Source organism: Neovison vison, chromosome 5 (genome assembly GCF_020171115.1).
Source record: "Neovison vison isolate M4711 chromosome 5, ASM_NN_V1, whole genome shotgun sequence".
NCBI classification, from domain to species: Eukaryota; Metazoa; Chordata; class Mammalia; order Carnivora; family Mustelidae; genus Neogale; species Neogale vison.
The window spans coordinates 12,600,011-12,620,509 of record NC_058095.1 but is presented as its reverse complement, the minus strand read 5'-3'; the positions used below and the strand labels follow the sequence as shown (position 1 = coordinate 12,620,509).

General features: G+C 44.9%; 1 protein-coding gene across 1 annotated transcript in view; it reads right to left on the bottom strand.

Moving 5' to 3' along the window:
* Positions 1-19,725, bottom strand: part of PRKCA (protein kinase C alpha) — a 392,310-nt gene extending 372,585 nt beyond the window's left edge. The window contains exons 1-2 of the mRNA XM_044247588.1: positions 19,475-19,725; positions 16,430-16,461 (exon numbers count right to left, since the gene is read on the bottom strand). Coding sequence (XP_044103523.1) covers positions 16,430-16,461; positions 19,475-19,647 — 205 coding nt within the window. The 5' untranslated portion in view covers positions 19,648-19,725. The remainder of the gene's footprint in view (positions 1-16,429; positions 16,462-19,474) is intronic.
* Positions 19,726-20,499: the final 774 nt, after the last annotated feature.

Below are 20,499 nucleotides of genomic sequence, written 5' to 3'. Positions count from 1 at the left end.
GAGCTCAGCAGTTCAAAAAGATGGGCAGAGCAGGCATACAGCAAACCTAATTACAAAGTTTCCCCACCTCGGATAAGGACAGAAAAAGAGGACACTCCTAGAAAGTAAAATGGTAGGATTGAATTAATCTTTTATATCAAATATAAACTCATGCCCTGTATCTTTGAAACCTCAATTTAATGTTTGCCAGGCTTGACTGCTCTTGTTTTATATCCTCCTCTCCCACCAGAATATAGGACAGGAAATTAAAGAGCATAGTCTTACAAATAGATTTTCTACATTTTAATGTGAGTGATGGGTGTGGGGGGTGGGCATGGGGAGACAACATCTGGATCCAAGTTGTTAAAAAAGAAAAATGGGTAATGTTTTATTTTTTTTTAAAGATTTTATTTATTTATTTGACAGAGAAAAGATCACAAGTAGGTAGAGAGGCAGGCAGAGAGAGAGAGGAGGAAGCAGGCTCCCTGCCGAGCAGAGAGCCTGATGCTGGACTCGATCCCAGGACCCTGAGATCATGACCTGAGCCGAAGGCAGCGGCTTAACCCACTGAGCTACCCAGGCGCCCCGAAAAATGGGTAATGTTTTAAAAAGAATGTAAATTCATGAAGAATTTTCCTTTCCAAAGCCACTTTTTTTGGACAAAAGATCACAAAAATCCATTTTTGATTTAAAAAAAAAAAAGGAATCCTTAATTACAGTCTATATTCAAATACTAACCTAACCTAGTAGCTTAGTTGTAAAATTCAGGCAACACAACCTCTGCCCCTCATCCATAAAATAACCAATCTTCATTTCTTTACAAAGATTAAAGAAGAAAGCTGTGTGAAGTGCTTAACACCCAGCTATACGCAAAGGCCATATGCAATAGATTTTAGCTACTGTTACTCTCAGCAGTTAGCACAGTGCCTGGTAGAGAACATGCACGAGAATATATTAGATTTATGGTAACCAACCACAGATGGAAGTCTTCAGGACTCAACATCAACCATAAAACTGAACACTTAAGGCCAGTTTTGTTTTTTTTTTTTTTAAAGGAGGCAAGGAGGAGAGGTTTAAGGAGATAGTAATGGAGATTATTTTAAAGGTCAAATTTGCACAAATAGGATCTGTGCCTGCAAAAGCATGCAGTCTTATAAACTCAAAGTAATCCTAGGGTTCTGTCTAGCTCAAAGGATTGTAAGCAAGCTTTCAAAAAAAAAAAAAAAATCACAACTATCCACCCCATAGGGCTTTTCTCCTCTCCCTTAACTCTGTTCAATTTCAGGAACATTGCTTCCTGATCTACTGCTTCCAGCTTAATTTCTTCTCTGATGCATTTCTCAACAGAGTTTTGTATGCCCACTACCGCCAACCTCTGCTCAGGTTAGGATCCCATTACTTCAGCCTTCATGATGCGTGCCACAAAGTCAAAAACAAAGGTGTGCTCCTAATATTGCCTCTACAGATTAGGAGAAAGGGGGACTCCAAGTGATTACTTGGGCCAAAGAACTCTGGAAAGGCCACAAAAAATCAAAACAATACGAATGCCAGATTTCAACTCTTAAGAAGTTCACATACATAGAACAGTAAAAATCATTGGCTTATCCATGTCAGAAGTCAGAGAACCCTAACATTTTACGCTAATCAAAACAGCATCAAAGAATTGAACCCGGCTTTTTTTATTTCCCTCCATCCTAAACCAACCAACTCCATTCCTGCTTAAGACTAATTCCAGGCAACCAAGGATTTGTTTTGCATGAAACTTTCAATAGTTCAATGACATTTTTTAAGTTCAGTACCACAGGATTATTTTTCGCAGATGCGGTCTTTCTATGGAAGAAGTGAAAAACAATGAGCAGCGAGATGATCAAGCCCTCCCATCTTCCTCATCCTCAAGAGATCAACAGCTTGGGAGGGCACCGGGAGAACACCCAGCCTAGGGACAACAAGTTTGCTGGTCTTCCACGTCAATTTCAATCAACTGATATTCAAGGCTACTTGGGGTACAGAGTTGAGGATTCTGAAACTGAAAGAGAACCGTGATTACTGTTCTCTGCCACAACCCCTGGCAAGAAGGTCCCATATTCGCTACCCGCCCCCCTCCTTAGAGAGGCCAACTCCCTCACTATGAAGAGGACAGGGGCTGAAACCAGAATCAAACCCAGATTACCTAGTTTCTAGCCTAGCACTTCCTATGTGATTTTTTTGTACTTCTGTGTTTTTTATAGAAGTATCCTTCAGATCTCTAAGTCACGCTTACCTAGTTAAATTTTATTTTTATTTGATTTCTTTTTAAAGATTTTATTTGAGACACAGCAAGCACATGATGGGGGGACAAGGAGAGGGAGAGGAACAACCAGACTCCTCGCTGAGCAGGGAGTCCCACACGGGGCTCGATCCCAGGACTCTGAGATCATGACCTGAGCTGAAGTCAGATGCTTAACAGACTGAGTCACCCAGGTGCCCCTCTCCTAGTTCAATTTTAAATTCCTGAGTGAACAGGCCCTCTAATTCTTATGAAAACCCTCTTCTTCCATATCAGCAGTTAGTGCACGCTTCTGTACACAGCAAGTCCTGCAGTAGATGACCAGCTGCTTCTTTGGATAGGAACACACCACCCTCCCCTCTCATGTGCTTATTCTCTTTGCCCCTCAATGGTCCAGTGCACAAAAATAATTCGGAAGTGCCAATATTGATCTTGTGTTGGAAATCAAGACCAAGAACTAGTAGAACAAGGACCATGGGTGAGGTTCAAACAGGTAAATAGCTACTTAACAATTAGCAATTCTTTCCACCGCCACCAAGAGACATCCACATGCACACATGCCTCTCACCCACGGCACTTGGTAAGCACCAACATCTGCACAGAGGTAAAATGAACACCATACATTTGGAAAGATCTGACCGCCGAGTTTCCCACATGTAGCATGTAGGTGTTTCCATGTTGTATGCTGTATGCTGCAAAAATGTAACAAGCCAATTTGACTACACGAACAGTCCTCCATTTGGGATACTCTGATAGGAAAAAACACTGGTGTTCCTTCCACATTAATATACGTGTGACCAATATGCCCATGGTTATAATGGCATCTTAAACCACGACCCAGACTGAACCTGAGTCCAACCAAACCTCTGTACCCAGGTGCCATCAGGCTGAAAACAGAGGAACGTGGTATGCTACACAACAAGCATCAGAATCAATGAAAATCTGGACCAGGGGGAGCTCTACAGGTCCAAAGACACAGGTACTCCCAGATACAGCATAAGGGAAATATCTGCAAAATGTGAACACTGAGACAAGCCAGTGAGATCTATGGAAACACCCTGTATCATTTTTCACCTTTCCTAGGTCTAAAAGAAATTCAGGGGGCGCCTGGGTGGCTCAGTGGGTTAAGCCTCTGCCTTCGGCTCAGGTCGTGATCTCAGGGTCCTGGGATCGAGTCCCGCATCGGGCTCTCTGCTCAGCAGGGAGCCTGCTTCCATCTCTCTCTCTCTGCCTGCCTCTCCGTCTACTTGTGATTTCTCTCTGTCAAATAAATAAATAAAATCTTAAAAAATAAAAAAATAAAAGAAATTCAGAATAACCATTTGAAGAGAGAAAAGAAGAAAAAAACAAAAAACAATAAACAAAAAACAAAAACAACCACCAATTTCTTCCAAAGGTTTAAGAAGGAGCTTGATGAGAAAGAACCCCAGTTAGAGCCAGGGGCATTTTAATCACTCGCAGAGAAGATGTGGTTGGTGTCTCAGGAACAAGTCCCCAGTCACTGCCCCACCCTAGATTCAAAGTTTTTTCCCCCAGAAAACAGCAATATTTGAAAAAGCAGGCTATAATCCAGAGCAGGCAGTAACCTCCTTAAAGCAGGAACAAAGGAGCAGTCACAAAGGGGGAACAGAAGCTTCCTACCCTCAACACTTAAGTCCTACCAAAATTTTTCAAAATTATTCATACACATCAAGTCAGCAGTGGTATTTTTTCCACTTAGAATTTCTTAATTTTGAACACGGCTCAAAGACTCAGCAATAAAGATGTCCAAGAATATTGCAGGGAAATTCACCAAGGGGAGGGGGGAGAGAGCCATCATTCTGGGCTCATTTTTAAAGGAACTTAGAAATCTAGGACACGAAGAAAAATTTTCCGAGGAAAGATTACAAGACTTATGTCATTTGGATTTAGATAGAAAATAAATTTTGAGAGAGGTATGCATAAACAAACCTATCATCAGATCTGTCATTTTGTATATTTTGTGTTTCTATTACCGTCTCTGTATTTCCAAGGTCAAAACCTCAAATCAACACCACTGGAACTATGAAATAAAGGTATGACTTCTGTATTTGGCTATTCTCCTGCCCTGAAATAAATTCTAAGGGTGGAATGTTTTGTTTTTTTTTTGTAATTAACATTTTTTAAAGATTTTATTTGACAGGAGGAGAGTATGTGTGTGTATACAAGGGGAGCGGCAGGCAGAGGGAGAAGCAGGCTGCCCACAAAGCAGGAAGTCCAACATGGGGCTCAATCCCAGGACTCTGGGATCATGACGAGCCAAAGGCAGACCCTTAACCAGCTGAGTCACCCAGTCACCCGGGGTGGAGTTACTTTTACTACAGAAGGCAAAACCAAGTAAACTCAATGGTTACATTTAGTCACTCTTCACATCTTGTTTTGGGGCCTCCTAAAAAGATGTGCATTTGCCAATTAACCAGGTACTAACTGATCTGTGCATATATATTTCTGGTAGTATGTATATAAAATGCAAAAATCAGCTCTGGTGTGATATTTCAGAATAAGATTAACAGTAGACTAAGGAACATAGGGATGTAGGCTGTTTCCAAAGAATCAAGCATTAAAATTGGAAAGACAAAAGTCAAAGAAAAATATGTAATTTCAAGTCATTGTCTCCTTTGCTCACGGATTCCCATCCAATACAATATCAAGGTCTTATTCCCAGACTGGCCATCTACACCATAAAAGATAAACGTATAATCCTTAACAAAACCCCTAGACTTTATAGCAAGATGCATATTCATGTCTAGAAGGCACAGTCATTTTTCAAATAGAAGGAATCTAGTGCCTACTTTGTGGATTCCTGTTTTTTGGAGTTTTTTAAAATACAGATTATTGGATGAGCACCTATGCTTACGGGCAAGAGCACTTAAGAGTCAAGGCTACAGAGTACAAAGGTTTATGAGCTACTGAGCAGCAGGAAGGTAACACTGGATGGAAGTTGGGGCTAGAGATTTAGGTGGTCACAAATGTGCAGTTACATCAAGTCACTTAGATTCTGCTGGCCAACTACACAGCTATAAATTCAAGGACCTCAACGACATAGTCTCCATAGTCCTTTCTTGCTTTAGAATTCAAAAACATGGGGCACCTGGCTGGCTCAGTCCGTAGAGCATGCAAATCTTGATCTTGGGGTTGTAAGTTCAAATCCCATGTTGGGTGTAGAGATTACGTAATAAAACTCCAAGAACGTGGCTCTTCCTGATCCTGTGACTATAAAACTCACCAAGGAGGACAATGAAGGGGCAAATTTAGATGTACAGTAATTCAGATTATTAACCTACATTTAAACACAAGCATGTTTTTATCAGCTAACATGTAACTTAAGCAATATCAAATCCAATGCTTTCTTAATTCTTTTTTTTTTTTAAGATTTATTTATTTGACAGAAAGAGAGATCACAAGTAGACAGAGAGACAGGCAGAGAGCAGGAGAAGCAGGCTCCCTGCTAAGCAGAGAGCCCAATGTGGGACTTAATCCCAGGACCCTGAGATCATGATCTGAGCTGAAGGCAGAGGCTTAACCCACTGAGCCACCCAGGCCCTCTGCTTTCTTAATTCTAAGACTAAAATTTTGCCCATCTCACATGAACATGTTCTACCATTTAAGTTAAATATCCCAAGAAAGTCTCCAGATAGTTGTAGGCTGTTAGGACAGAATACACAAAATATTGAATTTAACATAAAAGGGATACACAAGAAATGCAAACAAGGACCAAAAAGGTAACAATGCATTACAAAATTTTGAGATAAAACTTGAGCCTTCATTAGTTCTGGACCAACGAGAGTCAGCCAAAAGCACCCTGTTCTCAATCTTATCCAAGTTATCACAAATATTTTTTTTAAAGATTTTATTTATTTATTTGACAGAGAGAGAGATCACAAGCAGGCGGAGAGTCAGGCAGAGAGAGAGAGAGAGAGAAGCAGGCTCCCGCCAAGAAAAGAGCCCGATGTGGGGCTCGATCCCAGGACACTGAGATCATGACCTGAGCCAAAGGCAGCGGCTTAATCCACTGAGCCACCCAGGCGCCCCTGTCACAAATATTTTATTTTTCCCTGTGTTTGTGCTTTCAGTCACTGAGAGCATTAATATAATGAGAGGTAGAACATAAAGTTTAATAAGCCCAGAGCCTCACAGAACAAGTTACCGCTGATCTATGCCATCATCATTCATCTTAATTATTCTTCTACCACGTTGTATTAGATTCACTTTAGACTACTACTAGCAAGTCTTAATCAGACGAACTACTTCAGCTCCTGCCTGATAATTAATCTTCATAAAATACAATTTCGCAAGTTAATTTCCATCACACGAGCACAGACTCCCCTGTTATGGTGTTATGGTGCTTGATGGTACAATTAAGCAAAATGGGAAAATAAAGACCATGCATCTCAACTTTTACCCCTAAACCTGCATTTAGACCTAAATCAAAATCAGTCCTGCATGCTTCTGAACTGCTTAATTCCCCGGATTTTTTAAAGGCACGCATATGGTAGAGAGAAATTTTAAGAAGAATGAAGTTTTCCATCTTAATGAGTCATTTGGATTGAAAAAAGTAATGTGAAACTAAACAAAAGTCAACTTAATGATCAAACTCAGCATGTGAAAAAGTTAGATTTATTAAGATTTCGAAATCAGGCAAATGACTCATAACATGATCATTGTTTTGTGATCCACCTATCAGATGTTAAACACCCGTGCATGGCTTATGATTACAAAGTGCACCCAAGAAAACACTTTGTAATAAGATGAAACTAGATTTTGAACTATTCGCTACACTGTAAGTAGTTAATGACCAAGTTGCAGTATCTAAGATTTTTTGTGTAATCTCCCATTGTCATGTTTGAAGAATTATAGTTGCATGCACTCATTCAAAAGTAAAGTACATTAAGCTCGTTTACTGCCTCTTAATTTCAAGACCAACCTAAAAGGAAGTTAACAAAAGCCTTTACAAGCACATGCCTAGCTTTATTGAATCAATGAGAGTTTTACTCCAATTACAACAAACGGCATCACAAATCATACTTTGTTAGGTAATTTAGGCAAAGGAAGAATGAATGAAAGAGAGAACAGGGATTGGCTACTTATCAGTACAGCTTCAGACAGTAAACAACTACTGCCCATGAAATACAGATGTTTACTAAATCCGCCTGGTCTCCAAGGCACCAGAGCATGGACCAGCGGCCTGACTTCCCTCAGCCCCCACGTCTGCTCCTACAGAGTGGGAAGGGCAATGCCACCTCCCGCTGGGTGGGAGTGTCTTGTAAGCACGGATCAGCACAGGTGCAGTAGCACATGAGTTTTTCTTTAGCAGGTCTGAACCCACACGACAATCCATCGTCAGTTCCAAACCACAGTGCTCTGCAGCCTTCACAAAGGTTTCTGATCAGGTTACAACAATCTTTAGAGTTTAGCACCATGGAGAGAAGGAACAACCACCAGCGATGAGCCGGAACTTCTGACAATACGCAGTTTTTAAAACCGATTTTAAATACGCTAGTTCTTATTCCCCTTGTTAATGTGTATGAACAAATCTAGTCTCCGTGTCTCACACGGTCATATTAATTCCCATGCTGTCACACTTGACCTCCAACAGGATGCGGTCATCAGTGGAACCAGCTTCATAAGAGAGAGACTCTTGGAATAGTGTCAAAGCCGCACACCTTCTAAAGTTACTTTCTAAGGTCCAATACAATTTTTCACATAGGGGATACAATGCTTTACTCTCCTGTACTGCCCCCCTTCTTCTGCAAACTAAGAACCACATAAAAAGAGACCAAATCCTATGCTGGCCCAGAAGCAGTCGGTGGGGGAAAGCATGTAGTTCTACACAAATTTGTGGAATCTGTTTTTCTGCTGGGGGTCGGCACTGGCAACATCCCGAATAGTATGCCCCCCCGACCCCCACACCCACGGCCCATCCTGGCCTACGCTCCTCCCTGCACGTGAGTTCCTTCCATTCCCTCCTCTTCTCTTTCCCCAGTTATTTCCTTCCTGTTAGAAAACCTTCCCCAGCCATGTGGGTGGCTCAGTGGGTTAAAGCCTCTGCTTTCGGCTCAGGTCATGGTCTCAGGGTCCTGGGATCAAGCCCTCTCTGTGAGTCAGGCTCTCTGCTCAGCAGGGTGTCTACTTCCTCCTCTCTGCCTCCCTCTCTGACTACTTGTGATTTCTGCCTGTCAAATAAATAAATAAAATCTTTAAAACAAAACAAAACCTTCCCCATCTCTTCAAAGGAACTTCTCTGTATCCTCCAAGCCCAAAAGGAAAGCTACTTCCTAATGAGCCCAGAAAATCTCTCCTGGCCCCCAAATGCTTCAACAACCCCTATTTCATTTGGACTTCTATTTCAAGGTTTTTTTCATCCAGTGTTTCCCTCTTCTCTGATGCCAGGGGCTCTGACCCATGCCCAGCAGCGTCTGGCATGATATACAGAGGTCCACACATCCGGCATTATCTCCCACTATGAGCAGTAGGCACAGTGTTAGAGTAGAACAATGCTTCATCCTTCCACACCTCCATAGTCAAGTTAGTGGCACAAACCTAACAAACAGTAGGAACTATGAAGCAAAACACTTGGGTTCACAGCGTAGAGTCTGGACCCATACCACCTGGGTTCGAAGCCCGGCTCTAACGTTTTGTGACCTTGGACAAGTTCTATGCTTCTATGCCTCAGTGTTTGTTTCCTGGTCTGTAAAATGGAGGTAACACTGCTCACCTTTTCAAAATTGTGATGATCAAAGGCATTAATGAAAAGTGCTCAGAATGGTGTCTAAGAGCAAGCACTCCATGGGTGACCATTTCAAATGCAGGAAAGTCCACAACATGGGCTACTGTGCATGAACTTCTGTATATACCATAAAAGTCAAAGTGTCGATTATTCTGTTGGTGAAACCATGGGAGTCGGATCGTCCCCAGGAAATAATTTCGCTCAGCTTAGCTATTAAATACTCTTCTCTTACCCCATTTCTCTTATAAGTTTGCCCAAGTTGTATCTAAAATTTATAAACAATTTCATGTCCCTATATTTCTACCCTTATATCATAACTACCTTTTGGAGTTAGCTTAGATAATACAGATGGACCCTGTATTTCCCAAAATGCCAAAACTAAAGAAGTATAGAGGTTGGGGGGGTAGGGAACCACAGCCAAGTGAAAGCATTTGAAATTAACTCCTCTCCTGCTAGTCTTACTTTGTGAACCTGCTCTTAATTCTGATCTTGTGCTGACAATTAATCAAATCATTCCCCTCCATTACATTTTTGATAGAAATCTATTTCCAGAAGCCATTTTCCCCTTTGTATAATTTAATAGAGGGCTTTAATGTAGCCACAGTAATGTCATCTAGATTTGACTGAATGCCATAGCAATCCTGAAGTGTACCCCTCCCTCCCCAGCCTGAAAAGTCTAACCTAAGGTTTCATAGTTTAGTAGAAAACAAGACCCGAAATAAAGGGTTGTCATGGAAATTCTGACAGGAGGACAGCGAAGCCTTAATTCTGTCACCAAGAAATGTTTCCATGTTTCCCTTCGTGGCATCATTCTTTCCTCTAATACAAATCCAGGCTTTGTAAGTGCCGCAAAAGTTTCCATTTGGCTCTGAAAAATGTTTTCTGCAGAACCGTTTGAATGGGGAGCCCTGCTCCACCCTGCCGGCCTGGTAGTTCAGCACACGCACTTCGGAGAAGGGGACAGGAGCCTGGGCTTCGTGGGATGCTCCCGGGATGAACGCGTGCAAGAAGTCAGCGCTCCTACACGTCTGGCATCTTGCAGCTTTACCGTTCATCGTCCCTCTCCGTAGAGGGAGATTTTTTTTTTTTTAAGATTTTATTTATTTATTTGACGGAGATCACAAGCAGGCAGAGAGGCAGGCAGAGAGAGAGAGGAGGAAGCAGGTTCCCCCCTGAGCAGAGAGCCCGATGTGGGGCTCGATCCCAGGACCCTGGGATCATGACCTGAGCCAAAGGCAGAGGCTTTAACCCACTGAGCCACCCAGGCGCCCCCGTAGAGGGAGATCTATTTAAAGTGACTAAGTCAGTTCTAACAGTTCTGCTTGGGTGTTTCTATTGCCACACTCAGGCGGCCCGTCCCTCATCAAGACACAGAAACCTTTCAGGTACATGAAGTTTAAAAATACCAGGATCAATAAAGTTGAGCTACTAGTCCCTCTGGAGCACGGTCGTCTGCTTTTGGCAGTTAGCCTCTCGAAGCAAAACAGAACGTTTAAAGGACTGTACCAAGTACGTGTGGTGGAGCTGGTTTTAATTTTTCACCCTGAACCCAAGACCTTTCCCCACTCAGGCTATGGTCCATAATAGGCTCTTGCTACATTTGTGGCGATAAGATTCATTATGGATGCCTGGATACATCCCTAAAGACAGGAGGCACACTGAGTGCTTTATCCCTCTTAGGTTTAGCATTGCCCAGAACTTATAGATACAAAATAGCATTTTCTGTTCTTTATTTTGAATAGAGATGCTTAGCCTCAGAAAATACTTTTCCTTAAGTCACTAAAGATCTATCCTAGTTGACAGAACTGTGAACTATAAACTAGATTTAAAAAAATGGTATGCAGGCAGAAGTCACTGTGATCCTTCTGGCTATGGACTTTCATATCATATCTCTCCTTTTATATAATCACACACCCAGCAAATATTTATACAGTCTCCACCAAGCGTCAGGCACTGCGTTAAACCCGGTAGATGGAAATAAGTCTCAATCCTTGTTCTCAAGGCTGGCAGAGACGACAGACAATATGGGCTAAAGGGTCCTGGGAGAAGCAGAGCATCCAGACTAGCGAGGAGGATGGAAAAGGTCGGAACTAAACTTTAGGCTAAGACTTACAGGTGAAACACGTGGTAGCAGGGAAAATATATATATATATATATAGAATTTGAACAGGACACTTTCCAGGAAACCGCAATCTATTTGCAACGACTGGTGGAAAGCAGGAGAGCATCCTTAGATGAGTCTGAAAAAGCAAAACAGACTTGAAATGTCCTGGTCAGGAGCAGGACTTCACTCTGACGGGGAAACTCTGCAATGAATGCTACTTTGAAAACAATCCTTTGATGGAAAACAAGGGAGCAAGCTAAGGGTTCATGGACATAAAAACTTGGGTCTGAATAACATTATTTAGGAGAGTGACACTCAGAGCATAGTAAAATCATTTCATCATAAAATTAAAGCAGAAACTCCCATGTTAGATTCACCCTCGAAAGTATTAGGATTCCTACTGCTTAGAAAGAGGAACCACCCCTCCATAGGCTACAGCATCCGATTCTGGCAGGGGCTGTGTAAGTAAAACAGCATGCTTGCACTTAACACACCAAGCAAAAGTAGCAATTTGGAAAGCCATTAATGAGAAATTGTTTCCGAACAAGGATGGAGCACCAAACGTGAATCCCGGGCAGTTCTGGCCGTAGGTCCCTGCTTCTACCAAGTATTTGTGTGTTTTTGCAAAGGCAGAAAGTGTTGGAAGCAAAAGCAGTTCCAAATGGCCATCTCCACCATGCTTGTTTTAGGTATTCCTGAACAATTTCATCTTTGGAGTGGAAATAATACTTTGATTGGACCTCAGTGCAAAACTGCTAGAATTTCCAATTACACCTTTCCGTGGATTGGTGTTCCCGGAATTGCACTGATGACCCCGGGAGCTCACTTATCGCTTGCACAGCTTCCAGTCTGAGGAGTAACCAGCGAGAAATGGGGTGCTGAGATGCTAACCCCAGGTCTGAAGACGGAAATTCCTGGTGTCAACTGTAAAAATCAGCGGATTGTTGCTAGTTTAGGAGGGCTGATCCAGGACGGAAGGACAAGTCTGTTAAAGGCATTCTATTTACCCAGACTTCAGTCTCCCTTCTATCTCCTGGCACTTGGTGTCCACTCTGCTTGGCTCCCAGCATACTATAAGCATCCCATAAGCTGTGATAACTAGACAACCTTTTGTGAAAAGCTGCCAATCTGCATCCCCTCTGTTAAAGGTGATCCTCCCTTAAATCAGCCTGGTTTTCTGGAATTCCTTTGCTTACACAGCCATGAGGGGGAGGGCAGAGGAACTTCTTTTCCCCCCTCAAACATCAACTTTCATTTTTTAAAAATGATTTTATTTATTTATTTGACAGACAGAGATCACAAGTAGGCAGAGAGGCAGGCAGAGAGAGAGGAGGAAACAGACTCCCTGCTGAGCACAGAGCCCCATGCAGGGCTCGAGCCCAGGACCCTGAGACCATGACCTGAGCTGAAGGCAGAGGCTTTAACCCGCTGAGCCACCCAGGCACCCCAATCAACTTTCATCCTTATAGAAGGGATAAGAAACACCATCCCGTTCAGGTGAGCTGATAGAAAGATCTACCCTGAAACATGCCTTCAGAATGGACTGTCAAAGGCTGAGGGAAACCATTTAACCCCTAACTGCTGGAAAACAGCTTCGGTTGAAGTCACAGGTTAAATACAATATTTGGGGTGTGCTTAGAGAAAAGGCTCCGGGTTCAGAACGGATTCAGAGCAGCATCCTGAAGTCACAAGTATGCATTTGATTCCCTGCAGACCCCCGCCCCTGCCCAAATATCCAGTGTTGATCATTCTGAGCCACGGTCCTCCCTTGATCATGGTCATAGGTGGGGATAGATTCTGATGTGGTCTCTAGGGTGTCCTAAAGATCCTAGCTTGGTTGTTCATTTTGACTTGTGACATGAAAGAATAGGGGGGAAAAGCAGGAAAAACATGCTAAGATGAATCAGATCTATCAGGCTAGGTAAGTTACTTGGCACATCAAATAAGCAGGGCACATTTGGAGGCTGTTTCTATCACTGAAATTTGAGAAGTGTGCCAGTCCTGTTGGTGGGGGGGGCGGGATCAAGTTGGCTCCTTCCCTTTTCCAGTGGTGAAAGTAATAGATAAGACCATTTTGGTTCCACTGCCCCAGAAGAAGACAAGACTCGAGCAGCGTGGCAGGTGGCTGTGCTTCCCAGGACAAGAGTTTTTGGAAATCCCGGCCACACAAGACTACAGACAGGAGACAGACCTTCCAGGCTGGAATCTCAACTTCATCAATGACCAGATCAGACAAACCTTTCTCCCTCTCCTGATGGGAGGAGCGGGGAATAGGCTGTGGGTGGGGGGCCCTGCTAGACTTGCAAGAGGAAATGAGCTCTGAGTAGATCAAGCAAACCAGGAGAACGCAAAGCCAAACAAATATCAAAAGGCAAATTCTGTCTGAAATTCTGTAGATTTCAGATCTACAAAGGGACAAGCTCGTCTGCAGCTCTAAGAATCTTAATTATTTCATGGCTTCTGGATCTGCTCTGCACTCCTCTTTGCTCTCCCCAGTGTTGATGGCCCCTGATTTCAGTATTTGGGGCAGTAAATGTTCACAGTGGGACCCTCCTGGGTGACCTGCCCAGGTAATACCCACTTTTTCAGGGCTGCCCACCCAGACTGCAGTCTAAAGGACAGAGTGTCCATGAAGTACAATCCTAGAGATCTTCAGAAAAGTTTCCCTGCTTCCACTCAGACTGCATCTCGGGGAAGGGAAGAAGCAGGGGGGAAAATCTTTATGTGCTTATAAAAGGCTGTCTACGTAGCACAGATCAGAAAACCAGTTTTGAAGGATGACACCTCACATCTTGAGTCAATGTTAAGAACTGGAAGACTCCGTGAAGTAACGACTATTTTAAAAGCCAGCTCCCATGAGGCAGTGACTCATTTGGAGCATACGCGCCTCCCTAAAGTATACTTAGCTGCAGATACCGTGTCTGAGCAAAGGGACCTACTACACACCGGGAGCTAGAAGTTGCCGCCTCCATCGGGTGAGAAAACAGATAAGGAGGAAGAGAGTCACCCCCAGCTACCATCACCAGAGGGTATGTTGCCAAAAGCACAGGATGAGAAGGAGATACTCCCTTGAAGAATGGGACTATCAAAGAGAGTAGGAAAGATTTTAAGTTGGAGAACAGGAAGAGAAAATAAGTATATTCTAACTTAAATGTAATCTAAAATGGTCAGATGTTAGGGGCGCCTACGTGGCTCAGTAGGTCAAGGGCCCAACTCTTGGTCTCAGCCAGGTCTTGATCTCAGGGTTGTGAGTTCAAGCCCCATGTTGGGCTCCATGCTGGGCATGGAGCCAACTTCAAAATGGCCAGATGTTAGTACTTTGGAGAATGCTACAATGGAAGTGTTAGGTAACTGTATACTTGTGCAATTAGAAAGCACTGTCCTGAGCTAACATCCAGAAGTTATAAGATAATCAGCATGTGCTTACTCGAAGTCAAATACAGAAGACACATGCTAAACAAAATGTGGCAAGCAGATAGCAGAATACAAATAGGTTGTATATGAAATAGTTTATGATTTAAGACTTGTAGATGCAGTATAGAAACTCATGTAAGGAGACTTTTGGTTTACTTCTTCAAACAACAGTGCATAAAGTACATCGTCACTGCTGTTTTGTTTAGTTTATAAAAACTAAATTTCAAGAATTAAAGGCAATTCAGGGAAGAAAATCCACCATATATGGGGGGGGGCACCAAATGGCAGGATTTAAAATTTTGATCTCTTAAAGCTATGAGTGAATGGATAACTTGAAAAGAACTTACCCTGAGGAAGAGAGAAGGGGACAGAATTTCACTTTTTACTTTATGGGAGTTATGCCAACATAAGACTATTAATCTGCTAAGCCACTCAAAAAAGTCCATACAGTCTGGGGGGGGGGTCATGTAGGCCCCCCGTTGTGCCCCTAATATAGCCACTCTGATTTCACAAAACGGACTCCAACAAGCAGGTCTAAAAGAGACCAACCTTATCCTGAAGTCTCAGTACGTAGAACTGAGAAATGGTACAGTTTAACATGCCCCCTTTCTCCCCAATAAGAATTCTTATGTTTCCATAGGTCCCCACCCAAATATTACAACAAACAATAGACGCAAATCACAGTTGCCCAGAACCACACTTTCCACGTTTAAACTTCTTTTTAAAAAAATCACATTTCAAGCCAAGAGCCAAACATTGCCTAATGTAAGTTCAAGTCCACAACTAAGAAATGTGAAGAGCTCCACCTTCCTTTCATCTCTTATAAAGAGGGATGCAACGCACTGTTCTCTTTATCCTTTAAAGGAATAGCTCTTGATCTCCCAATGTTACTGATTTTTATTCAATAGGGGTTTGAAGCACCTGGTGAAGGTAGAATATTACACCATAAAATACCTGCACTGAAAACAGATTAAGAAATTGTAAGAAACAAGTTCATGAATTTGAAGAACTTTAGAAGTTAAGCCAACTTGCACAACTTTTGAGTTATAAGTACACAGTGTCTCCCTAATGTGCTTACCATTAAACAGCATTAGGATAATATTTTCCAAGTTGAAGAATACACTTCCCACTTGCCCTAATAAACTGACGCCCAGATGGGAAATGTAACCAGAACTAAACAAACATAATATAGTGAGGAGAGCTAAAAGGTGCACTAAGACCCTGGGATGCCTTCACAAGGTACAAAGTATTAAGTTTAAACAAATAGAGGGAGAGTATAAGAAATGAGATACTTGACGTGTATAAAAAAGGACTACAGCTCTAAGGTGGAAATAAATGGATTTCTTTTCAGATGCAATCAGTAGTATGTATACACACACTAAAGGTCACATTCACCCTAAAGGAAAAAACATGCCTCCCAGCACAGCAACCCATTATAATCTAGGTAACTTTAAAATGTGTTAACTTTGTTCTGAACAATAATCAGTAATTAAAAACACAAAATCACTCCAGTGATGTACGGCCTAAGATTAGTTACAAAGAGTCCAACCCGATACAGAGGTAAGAGATAAAGAACAAAAAAACGAGCAAGAACAAGAAAAGCCACATGAATACAAAGTGATTCCATTTCTTTTCCTCAACACCCACACAAAGACAGCAGTTTCTGACAAGAATGTTCTTGGCAAAAAATAAAGTTACAGGAAGGGTTTTTTTCAATGAGAAAAAGGCAGCTCCATATGCAGATTACTAGGCGATACGATTTTTTTTTTTTAACGGCCCAAATTTACAGACCTCATTTTGAAAATATCTAAGCATTTTTCTTTTTTTGGATCACAAAGAAAAGATGACTAGAAATACTGTTCCTGTTTGGAATGCTTATTTCGTGTTGTACTTGAAAATAAAATCCAACGTGGCAGCTTACCTTGGCACTGGAAGCCTTGTTTCCCAAACCCCCTGAAAAACAGAAACAACAAAGTATCTTAACATATTTTGTGTTGTATACCATATTTTAAGCCAATTATGAGACAAAGTATTCAATAGAATAAGGGTTTGTACATGAAAAGCAAAGATTCGATAGCAAAAACACGCCTAGAGTACTGAATAAATTCAACTTTGGGGGGGAAACTCTGTATAGCCTTCAAAGCCTCATTAAATTATTTCAATGTATCAAGGTTCTTTCCAGTTCACACTTTGTTAATGATACTTAAGTTTCCAGACAAGAACATGACTATGATATTCAGAGTTGGTATAAAATTCAACAAATAAAGACTTTATGGTTGAAGGAATTGCTTTAATTTTGTCCCTAAAGACAAAATGAAAATCCTTTTTCTCCCTAAACGCAACTAAAAAGTGGCTTCATTTGTTATGAAGGTACTTCAAATAGGTGTCTAGATACTGCCAATCAGTACTACCTCACATTAAATTTTGGTTTAAAAGGAGCCAGATTTCACAAAATATCATTTTTATTGGTTGTATCTGAAGTTAACGATCTAATTTTTTTTAGAGCATCAGTAACATTCAAAGCAAATACAGAAGCTATTTTGTTCTGGTAAATTACTTTAGAAGACTTATTCTCTGAGCAGAGAGCCCTAGCAGGGACATAAAATTGTAAACACTGTTTCAACGATGATGAACCGCATTACAATTCTTAGTCATGATCTCTTGCTTTACATAGCATTTTAAGTTGACAAAGCACTTCATATATCTTTATAACTTAGTCATTCCCCCAAACACACGTAAGCCCAAACATTTATAGTTTTAAAGTATCAGTATTTTGATACTTAGAACAAACTTGTAAATTAAGGACCTACAGACACAATGAAAGACAACGAAGTTAAAACCACTGCTAGATGATCCTGGTATTTTCTCGGAACTTTCAAGTAGTTTCTGGTTAGATGGAGAAGCATTACAGGAATTACTCAGGGAGGAAGCTGACAGGGAGACCTTTATTTTCCACTTCACATTACACCTGACCCGAAGTGCCACAGCAGGTCATTAGGGGCTCAATCCTTTAGAGCACTTGATAGTGGAAAGACATTGGCTAGCCTGGTTATGTATGTTGCAAGTACCTTTCCTAATTCATCTACTTTCCCCCGAAAGTAGTCCAGAGTCTCAGTGTTCCCTTTTTATGGACTCTCCCAAATGGCATGGGAGGCTGAAGACGTCCCCTTAACTAGATGCAGTAATCTCTTGCCCTGATGCTCCAAGAACTTTTAGTTAGCCTTATCTACAATTACTTTGAGCACAACTGCTTCATGGGCTGACTACAGTGAAAATCATTCGCAGAGGTGGCTGTGCTTTTTGTGAAAACACTTCTGAGATTTTCTAAAAAGGAAAGGGAAATGCCCCTCGTTTAGCACTGTCTGTGGGGGACTCTCCCTTACAGACACTTTCGCCAGGTACGAAATAGCCATCCATAAAGGAAAAGTTAAGCATCATAGCACCTTTGTGGGACCCTTAGAAGTGATTTCCTCCAGATGTGATGGATTCAGAGAATGCCACCCATAAAGGAAAAAATTAAGCTCCTTATGAGCACATCTGCTGGGCTCATGATTTCCCCCAGGTGTGGTGAACTCAGATGCCATCTATAAAGGAAAAGTTAAGCATCTTATTAGCATCACATTTCTAGACTTTACCCTTGGAGTTGTTTCCTCCCGGGTTGGGGGGGGGGGTGATGATGGATTCACACAGGCATCCATTAAGTTCTGCCTAAGGCCCCAACAAGATACATGCCACCGGGAGGGTTAGTGGCACTGTCCCCGGAGTCACCATAGCTCTGACTTGGAGTTTCCCACCTACATTCAGGAAGGCGAGATAGAAAAAGCCCGGGTATCTGCCAACCTGAGGGAAAAAAAACTCCTTACTGCTCACACTAGAGCACCTGGGGTTCCCTGAGGTTCAGCTTTAAATTTGGGGGGTATTTTTCGGGGCGGGAGGTGTCACCGATGTTTTGAGAGTAAGAGCCATTAGCTCTCACCGGAAAAGGGTATATACAGTTCTGCCTAGTTCGCAGGGTTCAAAGACCCCGGGAGGCCATCCCTTTATCAGTCCCCCCCACCCCACCCCAAACCCCTGGACTCACAATACCGGCATTCACTGTAAACTCTGTACCTGAACTCCGACGCCTTACAGTAGTTTCCTTAACTAGGGCCTCTGTCCTCATCTACCGGGTTGCAGGTCTAATCTCGTGTTGACAGGGTCTATTTTAAATGACTCTCTCTGCCCTTCTGCCATTTGCCTGCTCGGTTTTAATTCCCCCTCCCCCACGGCAAGCTTTCAACAGTTTGCTGCCTCTGGGCTCTCCCTGGGCTCACCCAGACGAGTCCGGTCTCCCGTGCCCAGCAGATCCAAGCTACAGTAGGCAAGGACCCAAGGTTGCAGAGGAGTCCAAGCCCGCTGGGAAACAACACCCCCCATCCCCTCCCTCCCCCACGAAGGCGCCCAGCCCGGCTCGTCTGGAACTTGGACCGCGCGGCGCAATCGCCGCCGCTCCCCCGTTACTCCGGGCGTTTCTCCGAGAAACTCTGCCCTTTGGATTCTCTTTCTCGCTCTTCCCTTCGCTCACACCCAGCGAGCGGCGCTCCCCTGTCCGTACAGAAGGGCGGGCGCGCCGGGGAGACGGAGGGGACCCGCGGAGGCGATCGGTGTCGCTGCGGCGCGGGGGCCAGCCTCCCCCCTGCGGCAGGGGGGTGTGTGACCCGGCGCCGACTTCCCCGGGAGTCCTGCCCGCGAGTGTCCCCGGCGCGCGCGCGCCGTGCCGGGCGAGAGTTCGGACTCGGCCGGCTCTCTCCCAAGTTCCCCGAGTGAGTCGGCCCCCGAGTGGGCGCGCCCGAGCGAGGGTCCCCGGGACGCAGGGACCCGGGCTGGAGAGGGACGGGTCCCCAGCCCCGGACGCCCCCGACAGGGGGGGTGGGTAGGAAGGAGGGGGTCCGGCGGCCGCCGTGCGCCCCGGCCCGCGCGCACCTACCAGATGAAGTCGGTGCAGTGGCTGCAGAAGGTGGGCTGCTTGAAGAAGCGGGCGATGAATTTGTGGTCCTTCACCTCGTGCACGTTCTTCTGCCTCAGCGCCCCTTTGCGGGCGAAGCGGTTGGCCACGTCCTGAGACGCCGTGGAGTCGTTGGCCGGGAAAACGTCAGCCATGGTCCCCCCAACCACCTCTTGCCTCCGCCGGGGAGCGGCAGCAGCCGGGGAGGACCGGGGGGGGGGGCGGGGGCGGGCGGGGGAGGGGCGGCGGGGCAGCGGGCGACCCCGGGCGGGGGGCCGGGGGCGCGGGCCGGCGGTCGCGGCGGCGGCGGCGGCCGGGGAGAGTCGGGCCGGAGCGGGCGCGGGAGCCGGAGCCGCTCGCGGGCTGGCTGGCTGGCTGGCCCCACGCTCACTGACAGCCCGGCGCCCGGCGCTCGCGCTTCCTACTCTCGGCGGCAGAGGCGGCCCGGAGCGGCGCCGCCCACCGCGCATGCCCGGAGCGCGGGAGCCGCGGGGGCGCGCGCGGGACCGGGGGCGCGCGCGGGGCGGACGCGAACGCGGGCGCCCGGGGAGTCTGCGCCTCCGCGTTTTGCGCGCGGCCCCGGAGGGGAGGCGGCGGCCTGGGCCAGGCCCGCCCGATTTGGGGTGCGGAGGAGGACGATGGGAGGGGCGGGCCGCCCTCCGCCGCCTTTTTCTTTCCCTCCTTTCCCTCCCTCTCCTCCCCGCCCTCCGCTCGCTCTCCTCCCTCTCGTCCTCCTCCTCTTTTTCTTCCGCTTCTTGGGCTCTGCCCGCTGCTCTGCCCGCTGCTCTCCTTCCACTCCCCTGCTCATCCTCCCGCCGCTCCGGGCGCCCGCCTCCCGGCCGCCCTCGCTCCGGCGAGAAGTCCGGCTCTCGGTCCGACCTGCTGCGAAGCTCGCCCTTCCCCACCTTCCAGGACCCGCCGGTGCTCCCGGCCGCGATGCTCAGGTTTTGCGTCCCTCCAGCTGGCCGTGCCCTGAGCCGCCCGCACCCTCAGCCCGCACCCAGCGC